Here is a 13,805-nt window from a genome sequence, read left to right on the forward strand (position 1 = left end):
TTGACTTGTATTTGACCACGTGTATTGCTGTGACCTCTGGTACTTCTTTCCTTGACTGTTTCTGACTCGGCCCATCTGACCACTCTATCCCCTGGTGGAGGTTGCGCAATACTGCACTGCAGCAGCATTACAAAAATAACATAACCCCTTTAAGTCTCTCCCCTAATTATGCGGAGCTCACACATCTAGATCTGGCACATTATAATTATTAAAAGTAGTCTTGAAAAGTCACAGTTTAAATTTCCCCAAACTTTAGCAAAACTTATTCAACGCATCTCTCACCTGGCAAAAGAGGGAATATGTCCGCGATGGATCCTAAAATAGTCAAGGCTGAAAACCTCGTTGGATGTGAGGAACCAGGAAAAAGGGACTCGAACAGATAATGTGTGATAGAAGACATGAATTCCTGGAAAAAGAAAAAAAAAAAAAAGACACAAAAACAGCAAAACTGTAACATCTGGGAATGTGTTTGACTGTGGGAAAGAGCACAAACTGATAGGCAAAGTGTTAACATGTCCTCCGGCATCGCCGAAATGTCAGGACCCCAAAACAACCTGCACAAACAGTACCCTGCATGGCACGCCGCCCTGTGCCTCGGTGATAATATATAGTGGAGGATGTCAGGGCGAAGGGACACAGACATCTTCTCATTTACAATCCTACTTCCAGAGTTGCTCGCAGCCTTATGGCTGACTCACCCAGAATGTTCATTTATTTTTTCATTTCAATATCTATATAAAAATATTTTTTTCACACTGAACACTGGGCCTAATATTAACTCCTACTTCATGGTCTTCATATTAACATTAGCAGCCACAGACTGACCTATATGTGTGGAAGACATCTGAACATAGGTGAGGAGGAGGTGAGCTGTGACATCACCTATAGTGAATGGTGGATCCTGTGTTATCTACTGTATATAGAGGTGTTATCAGACATTGTACAGGAGGAGGAGGTGAGCTGTGACATCACCTATAGTGAATGGTGGATCCTGTGTTATCTACTGTATATAGAGGTGTTATCAGTCATTGTACAGGAGGAAGAGGTGAGCTGTGACATCACCTATTGTGAATGGTGGATCCTGTGTTATCTACTGTATATAGAGGTGTTATCAGTCATTGTACAGGAGGAGGAGGTGAGCTGTGACGTCCCCTATTGTGAATGGTGGATCCTGTGTTATCTACTGTATATAGAGGTGTTATCAGTCATTGTACAGGAGGAGGAGGTGAGATATGACATCACCTATTGGGAATGGTGGATCCTGTGTTATCTACTGTATATAGAGGTGTTATCAGTCATTGTACAGGAGGAGGAGGTGAGCTGTGACATGACCTATTGTGAATGGTGGATCCTGTGTCATCTACTGTATATAGAGGTGTTTATCGTCATCTACTGTATATAGAGGTGTTATCAGTCATTGTACAGGAGGAGGAGGTGAGCTGTGACATCACCTATTGTGAATGGTGGATCCTGTGTTATTATATATATATATATATATATATATATATATATATATATATATATATATATATATATATATATATATATATATATATATATATCAGTCATTGTACAGGAGGAGGAGGAGGTGAGCTGTGACATCACCTATTGGGAATGTGGATCCTGTGTTATCGACTGTATATAGAGGTGTTATCAGTCATTGTACAGGAGTAGGAGGTGAGCTGTGACATCACCTATAGTGAACGGTGGATCCTCTGTCATCGACTGTATATAGAGGTGTTATCAGTCATTGTACAGGAGGAGTTTGAGGTGAGCTGTGACATCACCTATTGTGAATGATGGATCATGTGTTATCTACTGTATATAGAGGTGATATCAGTCATTGCACAGGAGGAGGAGGTGAGCTGTGACATCACCTATTGGGAATAGTGGATTCTGTGTTATCTCCTATATACACTCACTGGCCACTTTATTAGGTACACCTGTCCAACTTCTTGTTAACACTTAATTTCTAATCAGCCAATCACATGGCGGCAACTCAGTGCATTTAGGCATGTAGACATGGTCAAGACAATCTCCTGCAGTTCAAACCGAGCATCAGTATGGGGAAGAAAGGTGATTTGAGTGCCTTTGAACGTGGCATGGTTGTTGGTGCCAGAAGGGCTGGTCTGAGTATTTCAGAAACTGCTGATCTACTGGGATTTTCACGCACAACCATCTCTAGGGTTTACAGAGAATGGTCCGAAAAAGAAAAAAAATCCAGTGAGCGGCAGTTCTGTGGGCGGAAATGCCTTGTTGATGCCAGAGGTCAGAGGAGAATGGGCAGACTGGTTCGAGCTGATAGAAAGGCAACAGTGACTCAAATCGCCACCCGTTACAACCAAGGTAGGCCTAAGAGCATCTCTGAACGCACAGTGCGTCGAACTTTGAGGCAGATGGGCTACAGCAGCAGAAGACCACACCGGGTACCACTCCTTTCAGCTAAGAACAGGAAACTGAGGCTACAATTTGTACAAGCTCATCGAAATTGGACAGTAGAAGATTGGAAAAACGTTGCTTGGTCTGATGAGTCTCGATTTCTGCTGCGACATTCGGATGGTAGGGTCAGAATTTGGCGTAAACAACATGAAAGCATGGATCCATCCTGCCTTGTATGGAGCATCTTTGGGATGTGCAGCCGACAAATCTGCGACAACTGTGTGATGCCATCATGTCAATATGGACCAAAATCTCTGAGGAATGCTTCCAGCACCTTGTTGAATCTATGCCACGAAGAATTGAGGCAGTTCTGAAGGCAAAAGGGGTCCAACCCGTTACTAGCATGGTGTACCTAATAAAGTGGCCGGTGAGTGTATAGAGGTGTTATTAGTCATTGTACAGGAGGAGGAGCTGAGCTGTGACATCACCTATAGTGAATGGTGGATCCTGTGTCATTATGGGATATAGAGGTTTTATTTTTATCAGTCACTGAACAGGACAGATAGGAGGTGAGCTGTGACATCACCTATTGTTAATGGTGGATTCTCCGTTATCTACTGTATATAGAGGTGTTATCAGTCATTGTACAGGAGGAGGTGTGCTGTGACATCACCTATTGTGAATGGTGGATCCTGTTATCTACTGTATATAAAGGTGTTATCAGTCACTGTACAGGAGGAGGAGGGGGTGAGTTGTGACATCACCTATAGTGAATGGTGGATCCTGTGTTATCTCCTATATATATATATATATAGATAGATAGATAGATAGATAGATAGATAGAGAGAGAGAGAGAGAGGTGCTATCAGTCATTGTACAGGAGGAGGAGGTGGTGAGCTGTGACATCTATTGTGAATGGTGGATCCTGTGTTATCTACTGTATATATAGGTGTTCTCAGTCATTGTACAGGAGGAGGAGGTGAGCTGTGACATCACCTACTGTGAATGGTGGATCCTGTGTTATCTACTGTATATAGAGGTGTTATCAGTCATTGTACAGGAGGAAGTGAGCGGTGACATCACCTATTGTGAATGGTGAATCCTGTGTTATCTACTGTATATAGAGGTGTTATCATTCATTGTACAGGAGGAAGAGGTGAGCTGTGACATCACCTATTGTGAATGGTGGTGTTGTGAATTCTGCTCTTGGGCTCCCTCCGGTGGTTGTTGGTGGTAGTGCAGTTGTCTTGGGGTTGTAATCCGGGCAGGTGTTTCTGCTGATTGCAGCTCTATTAGGTATTTAGGTGTGCAGGATCCATGAGTCTGTGCCAGTTGTCCATTATACTTGGAGGGATTGCATCTCTCTCTGGCTCCTCATGCCATGCTGCCAAATTCAGCTAAGATAAGTGTCTGTTTTTTGTCTCTGTGCACACATGCAGTGTGCTTTGCAATTCAGTGCAATTCATTGTGTTTTTGTCCAGCTTAGACTTTGTTTGGATTTTTCAGTCATGCTGGATTCTCAGGAGATGCAGATATACTTTCTATGTCTTTAGTTAGATGTGGAATATTTGTATTATCTGCTGTGGATATTTTTAGGATTTTAATACTGACCGCTTAGAATTCTGTCCTATCCTTTTCTATTTAGCTAGAAGTGCCTCTTTTGCTAAATCCTGTTTTTCTGCCTGCGTGTGTCCTTCCTCTTATACTCACAGTCAATATTTGTGGGGGGCTGCCTATCCTTTGGGGTTCTGCTCTGAGGCAAGATAGAATTCCCATTTCCATCTCTAGGGGTATTTAGTCCTCCGGCTGTGTCGAGATGTCTAGGACGTGTTAGGCACACCCCACGGCTACTTCTAGTTGCGGTTAGTTTAGGGTTTGCGGTCAGTACAGGTACCACCTCTCCTGAGAAAGTCTCTCATGCGGCTCCAAGGTTACCAGATCATAACAGGTGGATCCTGTGTTATCTACTGTATATAGAGGTGTTATCAGTCATTGTACAGGAGAAGGAGGTGAGCTGTGATATCACCTATTGTGAATAGTGGATCCTGTGTTATCAACTGTATATAGAGGTGTTATCAGTCATTGTACAGGAGGAGGTAAGCTGTGACATCACCTATAGTGAATGGTGGATCCTGTGTCATTATGGGATATAGAGGTTTTATTTTTATCAGACACTGAAGAGGAAAGATAGGAGGTGAGCTGTGACATCACCGATTGTGAATTCGGTGTTATTTACTGTATAAAGAGGTGTTATCAGTCATTTGTGTCAACCCATTTGTGTCAACTTCTGTGCATGTTATCAGGCCACAATCACCAGGGTATGTGAACTTTTGATCAGGGTCATTTGGATGTTTTGGGTTCTCGTTATGATTTAAAAAGAGAAAACACAGTAGTTTGACAATAAATGGCTTCACCCAACCACTAACAATGAGTGGAGAAAAGGTTTTGGTGTTATCATTCATATTCTCTGGAAAAAGGCCAAGAAAGCAAAAATTCTGCCGGGGTATGAAAACTTTTGAGCACAACTGTATTTAGTATATATAGAGGTGTTATCAGTCATTGACAGGAGATGATATGCTGTGACATTCCATAATGTGAATTATGGGTCCTGTGATATTTACTGAGTACTAGTGTGCTGTTATCGTTCATTGTAATCTTGTCTGTGATAACGAGACTGCTGAAAAGTCATCTTTAAAGAACATGAAGTGTTTGTCAATTAAGGGGCCCCAGTAAGGGTACCGTCACACATTGAAATTTTCATCGCTGCGACGGCACGATCCGTGACGTCGCAGCGATCGTATGAATATCGCTCCAGCGTCGTAGACTGCGGTCACACGTTGCAATCACGGCGCTGGAGCGATGCCGAAGTCCCCGGGTAACCAGGGTAAACATCGGGTAACTAAGCGCAGGGCCGCGCTTAGTAACCCGATGTTTACCCTGGTTACCAGCGTAAACGTAAAAAAACAAACAGTACATACTCACCCGTCGGTGTCCTTCAGGTCCCTTGCCGTCTGCTTCCTGCTCTGAGTGCAGCCGTACAGTGAGAGCAGATCGCAGCACCGCTGTGATCTGCTCTCACTTTCCGGCCGGCACTCAGAGCAGGAAGCAGACGGCAAGGGACCTGAAGGACACCGACGGGTGAGTATGTACTGTTTGTTTTTTTACGTTTACGCTTGTAACCAGGGTAAACATCGGGTTACTAAGCGCGGCCCTGCGCTTAGTTACCCGATGTTTACCCTGGTTACAAGCGAAGACATCGCTGGATCGCTGTCACACACAACGATCCAGCGATGTCAGCGGGTGATCAAGCGACGAAAGAAAGTTCCATACGATCTGCTACGACGTACGATTCTCAGCAGGGTCCCTGATCGCTGCTGCGTGTCAGACACTGCGATATCGTAACGATATCGCTAGAACGTCACGAATCGTAACGTCGTAGCGATGGAAATTTCAATGTGTGACGGTACCCTTAGAGATCACACTGATGTGTTCCTGTAAAGCCCAGCCGCGGGATAAGCCTTAAAAAACAGTAAATGTTACCGTATACTGCCATACTTCAATACAGCGGTGTATATTAGAAGCAATCGCAATGCAAGTCCCCAAGGGGGCTAAAAAATAAAGCAAATTTATATATATATATAAATTATTTGCCTATGGGGTACTTCTGTCTGTCTGTAACGGAAATCCTGGGTCGCTGATTGGTTGCGGTCGGCCAGCTGCAACCAATCAGCGAGATTGGGGCGGGATTTAAACACCGCTTCACTTTTTTCTATTGATGCTGCCAATGCAGCATCAATAGTAAATCATAGAATGTTAAAAATAATAATAAAAAACAAGCAAATATTACATTCTCACCTTCCGAAGTCCGCCGCCGTCCACGCCAGCCTTTCCCGCTCCGGTCCCAAGAATGCATTGCGGCAATAAGCCAAGATCACGTGGCGGTCTCGCGAGACCGCTACATGATCACGGGTTATTGCCGCAAAGCATTACTGGGAACAGAGCGTCACGAGGAGCATCGGTAAATGCCTCGGCTGGATCCAGGGGCCAACGGAAGGTGAGTATATAACTTTTTTATTTCAATTGTTTTTTAGCAGGGATATGCTGCCCACACTGCTATATACTACAGGGACTGTGTTATATACTACGTGGCCTGTGCTATATACTACGTGGCCTGTGCTATATACTACGTCGCTGTGCAATATACTACGTCGCTGTGCAATATACTACGTGGGCTGTGCAATATACTACGTGGGCTGTGCAATATACTACGTGGCTAAGCTATATAGTACATGGGCTGTGTTATATATATATATATATATAAATAAATAAATGAGAGATATATCTCCTTTTACATATCCAAAAAAAAATAAATAAATAAACATATATTAGCACTAGCACGAAAAAGGACAGTCAAAATATTGAAAATATTTAGGCCCGAAGGTAAATGCCAAAAGAAAGAATAAAAGCCAAAATTCCCACTCTGTCGTCGCACCTTCACAAAATATTAATCATGAAGAAATCCCATGTACCCATAAATTATATCAAAACTGCTTAACATGCAAAAAATAAACTCACATAAAGCCCCATAGGTGGAAATGCGAAAATCATTTATAAGTCTCAGAAAAAGGAGACATAAATCAATTTTATTTATTTTTTTTTTTAGTGAAAAAAAAAAAATTGAGCCACTAAAATAGCAAAACTAATAAAGAAAACTATACAAATCCGATATCGCTGTAAATGGACTGACGTAAAGAGCTGCGTTGCCAGACAATTTTTAACATACAAGGTGCATAGTAAAAAGCGCAAGTGATAAACAATGGCGAAATTCTATTTTATTTGCTTTGCCATTTCATCAGGCTCTGAGTTTTTTCTCTCATTTTTTTAGTAAGTTAAATGGTAAAATGAATGGGGTCATTCAAAACTACATCTTGTCCAGTCCCCCAAAAAAAAGACCTAGTATGGCTATGTTAACAGAAAATATAAAATGATTTAAAAAAATGAAAATAATAGTTATGCCTCTTGGGAAAAAGGGGAGAGAAAAACGTTGGCCACATCCTCACAAGCAAATGCAAAATTGTCTGTTTTACATGCAGAAAAAAAAAATTGCCGATTTGTCATCCGAATGCAATCTGCATGTCATTTTTGTACATTCGTGTGGCATCTGTTTTTTTAAAGGAGCATTCCCGTCTCCAAGATCCTATCCCAATATATAGTAGGTGTAATAATAATAGTATTAGCAAAAACGGTAATTAGTTCTTACCGGTAATTGTATTTCCAGGAATCCACCTGACAGCACCATTGGAGGACGTCCTTCTTATCCGCAGTGGGACAGGAACCACAAGTTAAAAGGACCCTCCCCACTCCACCCACCAGTGATTTTCTAAGTACCACATCTGGATGGATGCAAATAAGAGAGTTTATTTACAATTACACACCAATGTTACATCACATTAGTCAGTAGTAAAAGTTTGCAGTGGGAGGGAACTAGTAGTGCTGTCAGGTGGATTCCTGGAAATACAATTACCGGTAAGAACTAATTACCGTTTTCCAGTCCACCACCTGACAGCACCATTGGAGAATACCAAAGGATGTTAACTAGGGTGGGACTACTGCATGTAAGACTTTTCTACCAAAGGCTAATTGGTCTGATACGACATCTAATTTATAGTGTCTAGCAAAGGTAGAAAGACTAGTCCAAGTCGCCGCCCTACAGATTTGCTCAGCTGAGGCTCCCCCCTTCTCTGCCCATGATGTAGAGATAGCTCGTGTTGAGTGGGCCCTAAGAGTGTCCGGGGGATCTTTCCCTTGGTCTGTATATGCTAGGCTAATCATGTTTTTAATCCACCTAGCAATGGTTGATTTTGCTGCCTTGCAACCCCTATTTGGACCACCGTATTGAATAAATAAGTTAGTGTCCCGTCTCCAGCTTTCTGTCGCCCCCAGGTATTTTAGAACAGTCTCCCTAACGTCAAGGTTATGGTAGACCCCTTCTTTTTGCGTTTTTAGGGTGTTGGCAGAAAGAAGGAAGGATTATCTCCTGATTTATATTGGTAGATGATACTACTTTGGGGAGGAAAGCTGGGTTATGTTTGAAGACTATTCTGTCGTCAAAGATTTGAAGATATGGGTTCTGGATAGAAAGAGCCTGCATCTCCCCTAGCCTTTTAGCCGATGTGATGGCAATTAGGAAGGCGGTTTTAAAGGAGAGATTGGCTATGTCCATATCTTCTGACAGTAAGAAAGGGGTTTTACACAAAGTGTTAAGGACCAGGTTTAGGTCCCAAGGAGGAGTTGATTTCCTCACAAGTGGCCTCATTCTCTGTGTGGCCCTGGAAAATCTCGCTATCCAGGGATGTGAGGCTAGTGATGTATCAAAAAATACACTAAGTGCTGCAATCTGTACTTTTAGAGTACTAGGCCGAAGGCCCTTGTCAAATCCGAGTTGCAGGAAATCGAGGATTTTAGGGATATCTGGTTTTGAAGTATCCACATGACCTTTTCCCAGAAAGGAACAATACCGCTTCCAGATCTTGTTGTAAATCGCCGAAGTCACCGGCTTTCTGCTTGCCTGGAGTGTGGTAATGACCTCTTCTGACAGGCCTCTGGATCTTAGGGTTTGCCATTCAGGATCCAAGCAGATAGGTGCAGAGAGTCTGGATTCTTGTGGAACACCGGACCCTGAAGTAGAAGGTCCTGCCTGTTCGGTAGAAAGACTGGTTCTTCTGTTGACATCCTGGACAGTAGAGAAAACCAGCTTCTTTTCGGCCAAAAAGGAACCACCAGGATTACGGTTGCTCTCTCGTCTCGTATCTTCCTGAGTGTCTTCGATATCAGAGGAAGAGGCGGAAATGCGTACAGGAGGCCTTCTCCCCAATACTGAGACAAGGCGTCTACTCCTGTGGCTCCATCTAGAGGATTCAGAGAAAAAAATGCTGTGACCTTTGCGTTTGACCTGGCGGCAAAGAGGTCCACCTGAGGTGTGCCCCATTTCTGGCATAGACCGCTGAATACTTCCGGGTTCAGTTCCCACTCTCCGGGATGTACCGACTTTCGGCTCAAGAAATCTGCTTGTTGATTCTTGGCACCTTCCAGGTGAACTGCCGAGATGGATTTGACAGATCTTTCTGCCCACCTGAAAATCTGGTCTGCTAAGTGTTGCAGTGGTGGATGTCTCGGACCTCCCTGGTGTCTCAGAAATGCCACTGCTGTGACATTGTCAGACAGTATTCTCACGTGTCTGTCTCGGACCAATGACTGGGCCTGGCCCAACACTTTCCAGATCGCATACAGCTCTCTGAAATTCGATGATCTTGCCGCAATCTGAGGAGTCCATTCTCCCTGGTAGTATGTTCTTCCTATATGACCGCCCCATCCGTATTGACTGGCGTCTGTGGTAACCGTAACACAGGGATCGAGTACCCACGGTACTCCCTCTCAGGTTCCTCGGTCTGGTCCACCAGGTTAGGGATCTCTTCACCAACGGAGACACAAGCATCTTCCTGTCTAGGGAACTCTGTTTCCTGTTCCAGGATCCTAGGACTTCTCTTTGGAACTCCCGCGAGTGGAATTGGCTCCATTTCACACAGGGTATGCATACTGTCATGAAGCCGAGTATCCTCATTGCATCTCTTATGGATGGGGTACTTCTTCTGAATTGATGGATGTGCCTGATCAAGGCCTCTTGTCTGTCTTCTGGTAAAAAAGATGTTCTTAGAATGGAATCCAAGATCACCCCCAAAAATTTTATTCTGGAATTTTGGACCAGGCAGGACTTTTTCCAGTTCACAATCCACCCCAGCTCTTGTAGGATGGAAAGGGTGAAAGTGCAGTCTATCTTGAGGAGTTTCTGTGATTTCGCCATTATCAGGAAGTCGTCCAGGTATGGGACTATGGTCACATTCTGATTCCTCAAATAGGCCACCACTTCCGACATCAGCTTGGTAAAGATCCTGGGCGCTGAAGCAAGCCCGAAGGGGAGACATCTGAACTGAAAGTGATGTACAATCCCCCTGTTCATTATGGCAAACCTCAGGAATTTTTGGTAGGAGATGTGTATCGGGACATGATAGTATGCGTTGCTTAGGTCTAGGGTACACATTACCATGTATTTGTCTATTAGAGGCGTCGTGGATCTTATAGATTCCATCCGGAATCTTTTGTACCGGACCCATTTGTTTAATGGTTTTAAATTTATAATCGTCCGGTAGTCCCCGGACGGTTTCTTTATTGAAAATAAATGGGAATAATGGCCTTCGCCTCTTTCTGAGATGGGAACTGGCACAATCGCTTCTAATTCTAACAGCTCCTGGATGTTTGTCCACATGGAGGAGTCGGAGAGCGGGCAAGGTCGGGTTACTACAAATCTTTCTGGGGGACTGCCGGAGAATTCTAATTTGTATCCCTGTGCAATTACTTGTAGAATCCAAGGATTCTGGGACACCTCCTGCCAACCCCCTAGAAATTTCTGTAATCGACCTCCCACCTTTATGTCATTTATTTGACTTTGGTGTACCTGCACTAGGGAAGATGGAGTCTCTACCTTTTCCACCCTTGGGATAAGACCACCTTCCCAGTCTTCCCTTTCCCCTTGTAGTCTGTCCTCTGACCAGGTCGGGACCTACGAAAGGGCTGATATTTTTTGGTATTCTCCTCAGGGAAACCCTTCTTTTATCTGAGGCCTTTTCTAGAATATCGTCTAGAATTGGCCCAAATACTTTATTTCCTGAGAATGGGATTCCACACAATTTATTTTTTGACTGGAGATCCCCCGACCAGGTTTTTAGCCATATGGCTCTTCTGGCCGCATTAGACAGGGATTCGCTTCTAGCCGCAAACCTTACAGATTCGGCAGAAGCGTCTGCCATAAAGCCTGTTGCGAGTTTGAGCAATGGCAATGATTTAAGGATAACCTCTCTGGAAGTTTTGGCTTTGAGGTGATCCTCTAAATCGTCAATCCATAAGTGCATTGACCGGGCTACGGAGGTTGCCGCTATATTGGCCCGTATTATTGCCGCGGAGGACTCCCAAGTTCTCCTTAGCAAACCGTCTGCTTTACGATCCATAGGATCTTTTAATGCGGAAGAGTCCTCAAATGGAATTGAGGTCTTCTTCGCCACCTTTGCTAGTGGGACATCGATCTTGGGAACTTCATCCCACACTTTAATGTCTTCAGGGTTGTAGGGCAGACGAAGTCTAAAGTCCCTGGGAATCACTAGCTTCTTCTCCGCTTCCTGCCACTCTTCCAGGATCATGGAACGAATTTGGTTGTTGACGGGGAAGACTTTTGTCACCTGGGCATGTAATCCGCCAAACATCTCGTCCTGGATAGAGGTCTCCTCTGGTGTATCTTGTAGCTGCATGGTGTTACGCACAGCATAAAGAAGCTCATCTGTGTCTGTTGCGGAGAAGAGATATCACTTCCCTCTGCCCACAGATCCGTCTCTTTCTTCCTGGTCAGAATCCTCCGAAACCTCACCCTCGGAAGAGGGGCTAGATTCCCTCGGCCTCTTCCGTGAAGTCTGCGGTTCTGACTGAGTAGCCTGGGGAAGATTCAAGCTTGAGATAGAAGCCTGAACCTCCTGTCGAATCATGGTCCTCATACTGGATAGTAGCGCTGTCTGCTCATCACCCACAATTTTGGATGTGCACGATTTGCACAATGGTTTCCGCCAGTTTTCCGGAAACTTAGTGGAACATATCGGGCATTTATTTTTCCCCGATTTTTTCCTTTCGGCTGTGGGGATGGAAGGCTCAGCCTAGGGTAAAATAGAGATACGTGGGCACCGTAAGTAGGGAGCAGGGGGAGGGGTGAGCTTTGTGGTATGGCTTTGTATAGCCCACTCACGTGCCCCTGAAGCTGGTCAGTCCCCTCAGGTCTGGCAGTCTCCTCCATTAGTGCAGATGACAGTATGTACGTATAGCCGAGTGCTCCCTTTGTCAGGATGGCCGGCGGTATACAGACCCCCCTGGTGAGTTTATATAGGGTTTTACCTGGTTGATCCTGCCCTCCTTACCGCCGCTGCGGTGACCGCGCCGTGCCCCTCACCGAGGCCGGTGCTGCTGCCGGCGTCATCCTCCATGCTGGCCGCACCGGAAGTGACGCGGTCGTCGCGACCGGAAGTGACGCGGCCGCTGGACCCGGAAACCGCGGCCGCACGCTGGAACCGGCCGCTGCTGGAAGCGGTCGCCGCACACACTTCCCGGCATACAGGCACCCGGGCCGAGAGCCCCCCGAGGAGGAAACGGACCCGACCCCAGGAGCAGCGCTACACTGGGGAGGCTGAGGGACCCCCCATGGCAGGTATCAGCCGCAGATATCTTGCGGCGGGGAAAGGAAAGGCTGGGCCCCCCGATCCCCACCATCTGCACAGCACCGTCGGAGGACGTCTTGCAGTTCCTATCCGCAGTGGGACAGGAAAAACACTGGTGGGTGGAGTGGGGAGGGTCCTTTTAACTTGTGGTTCCTGTCCCACTGCGGATAAGAAGGACGTCCTCCAATGGTGCTGTCAGGTGGTGGACTGGAAAATACCTCCAGTTAGAAATGTAGTATAGTATTTCTCATAAGCTATGTTGCTTACTCCATGTGCAGGGCTTTGCAGTAGCTTACGTATCCATGGTTATGACCATTAATTATCACTGTATGAGTTGTCGTAACCATGGATGCCTAAGCTACTGCAATGTCCTGCACATGGGGTAAGCGACATAGCGAATCAGAAGAACTATACTACATTTCTAATTGGAGGTATTTGCTAACATTATTATTATTACACCTACTACATATTGGGATAGAATTTTGGAGATGAGAACATCCCTTTAAATGGTGACCCATATTAGAACCATTTCATTTTTATGCACCCATTGGCTTACAATGGGCGAGTCTGATCCAGAATACGGGTCACAGTACAGCATGCTGCAACTTTTTGGCAGGTGGACAATCGGTAAAAAGTTAATGAGAACTATCCCATTGGCTTGCATTGGTCCGTCTGCTATCAGCTTTGCACATGGACGTTTATTACGTTCATCTGAACGAGCCTGAAGGTGTAAGGGGGATACCAGTCCTCATTTTTGTGCATTTACATGACTGCAGCACATTCACTTCCAGACTCTCCGTTCCCTATCCCCGATGTGCTGCTACCCTCTTACCATGGTGGCGTTGAAAGGCGAAGTGTCTACTTCTTAAGGTCAAGTATAGCGCCATCAAGCATCAGCAAAGTCTAAACACATGAGTATCGCCCCACAAGAAAAATAAAGTGTGTACATATACACAATACAAAGAACTTAATAAACGGTTTTGTCTACCAATTAGGTCCCTAGTTCCATTCCTCACATCACTGTTCCAGCTACTTGACCAATTCCATCTTAAAGGGGTATTCCCATCTCTAAGATCCTATCCGAATATGTAGTAGGTATAATAATAATAATAATAG

The 13,805-nt window shown here is 44.9% G+C and overlaps 1 protein-coding gene across 4 annotated transcripts in view; it reads right to left on the reverse strand.

The window, feature by feature from the left end:
* The window catches only part of THADA (THADA armadillo repeat containing), a 629,866-nt gene that overhangs the window by 582,153 nt on the left and 33,908 nt on the right, over positions 1-13,805 (reverse strand). For all 4 annotated transcript variants that reach the window (XM_077282381.1, XM_077282382.1, XM_077282380.1 and 1 more), the window contains exon 15: positions 283-406. In XM_077282381.1, coding sequence (XP_077138496.1) covers positions 283-406 — 124 coding nt within the window. The remainder of the gene's footprint in view (positions 1-282; positions 407-13,805) is intronic.

This window comes from Ranitomeya variabilis, chromosome 2 (genome assembly GCF_051348905.1).
Source record: "Ranitomeya variabilis isolate aRanVar5 chromosome 2, aRanVar5.hap1, whole genome shotgun sequence".
Lineage (NCBI taxonomy): Eukaryota > Metazoa > Chordata > Amphibia > Anura > Dendrobatidae > Ranitomeya > Ranitomeya variabilis.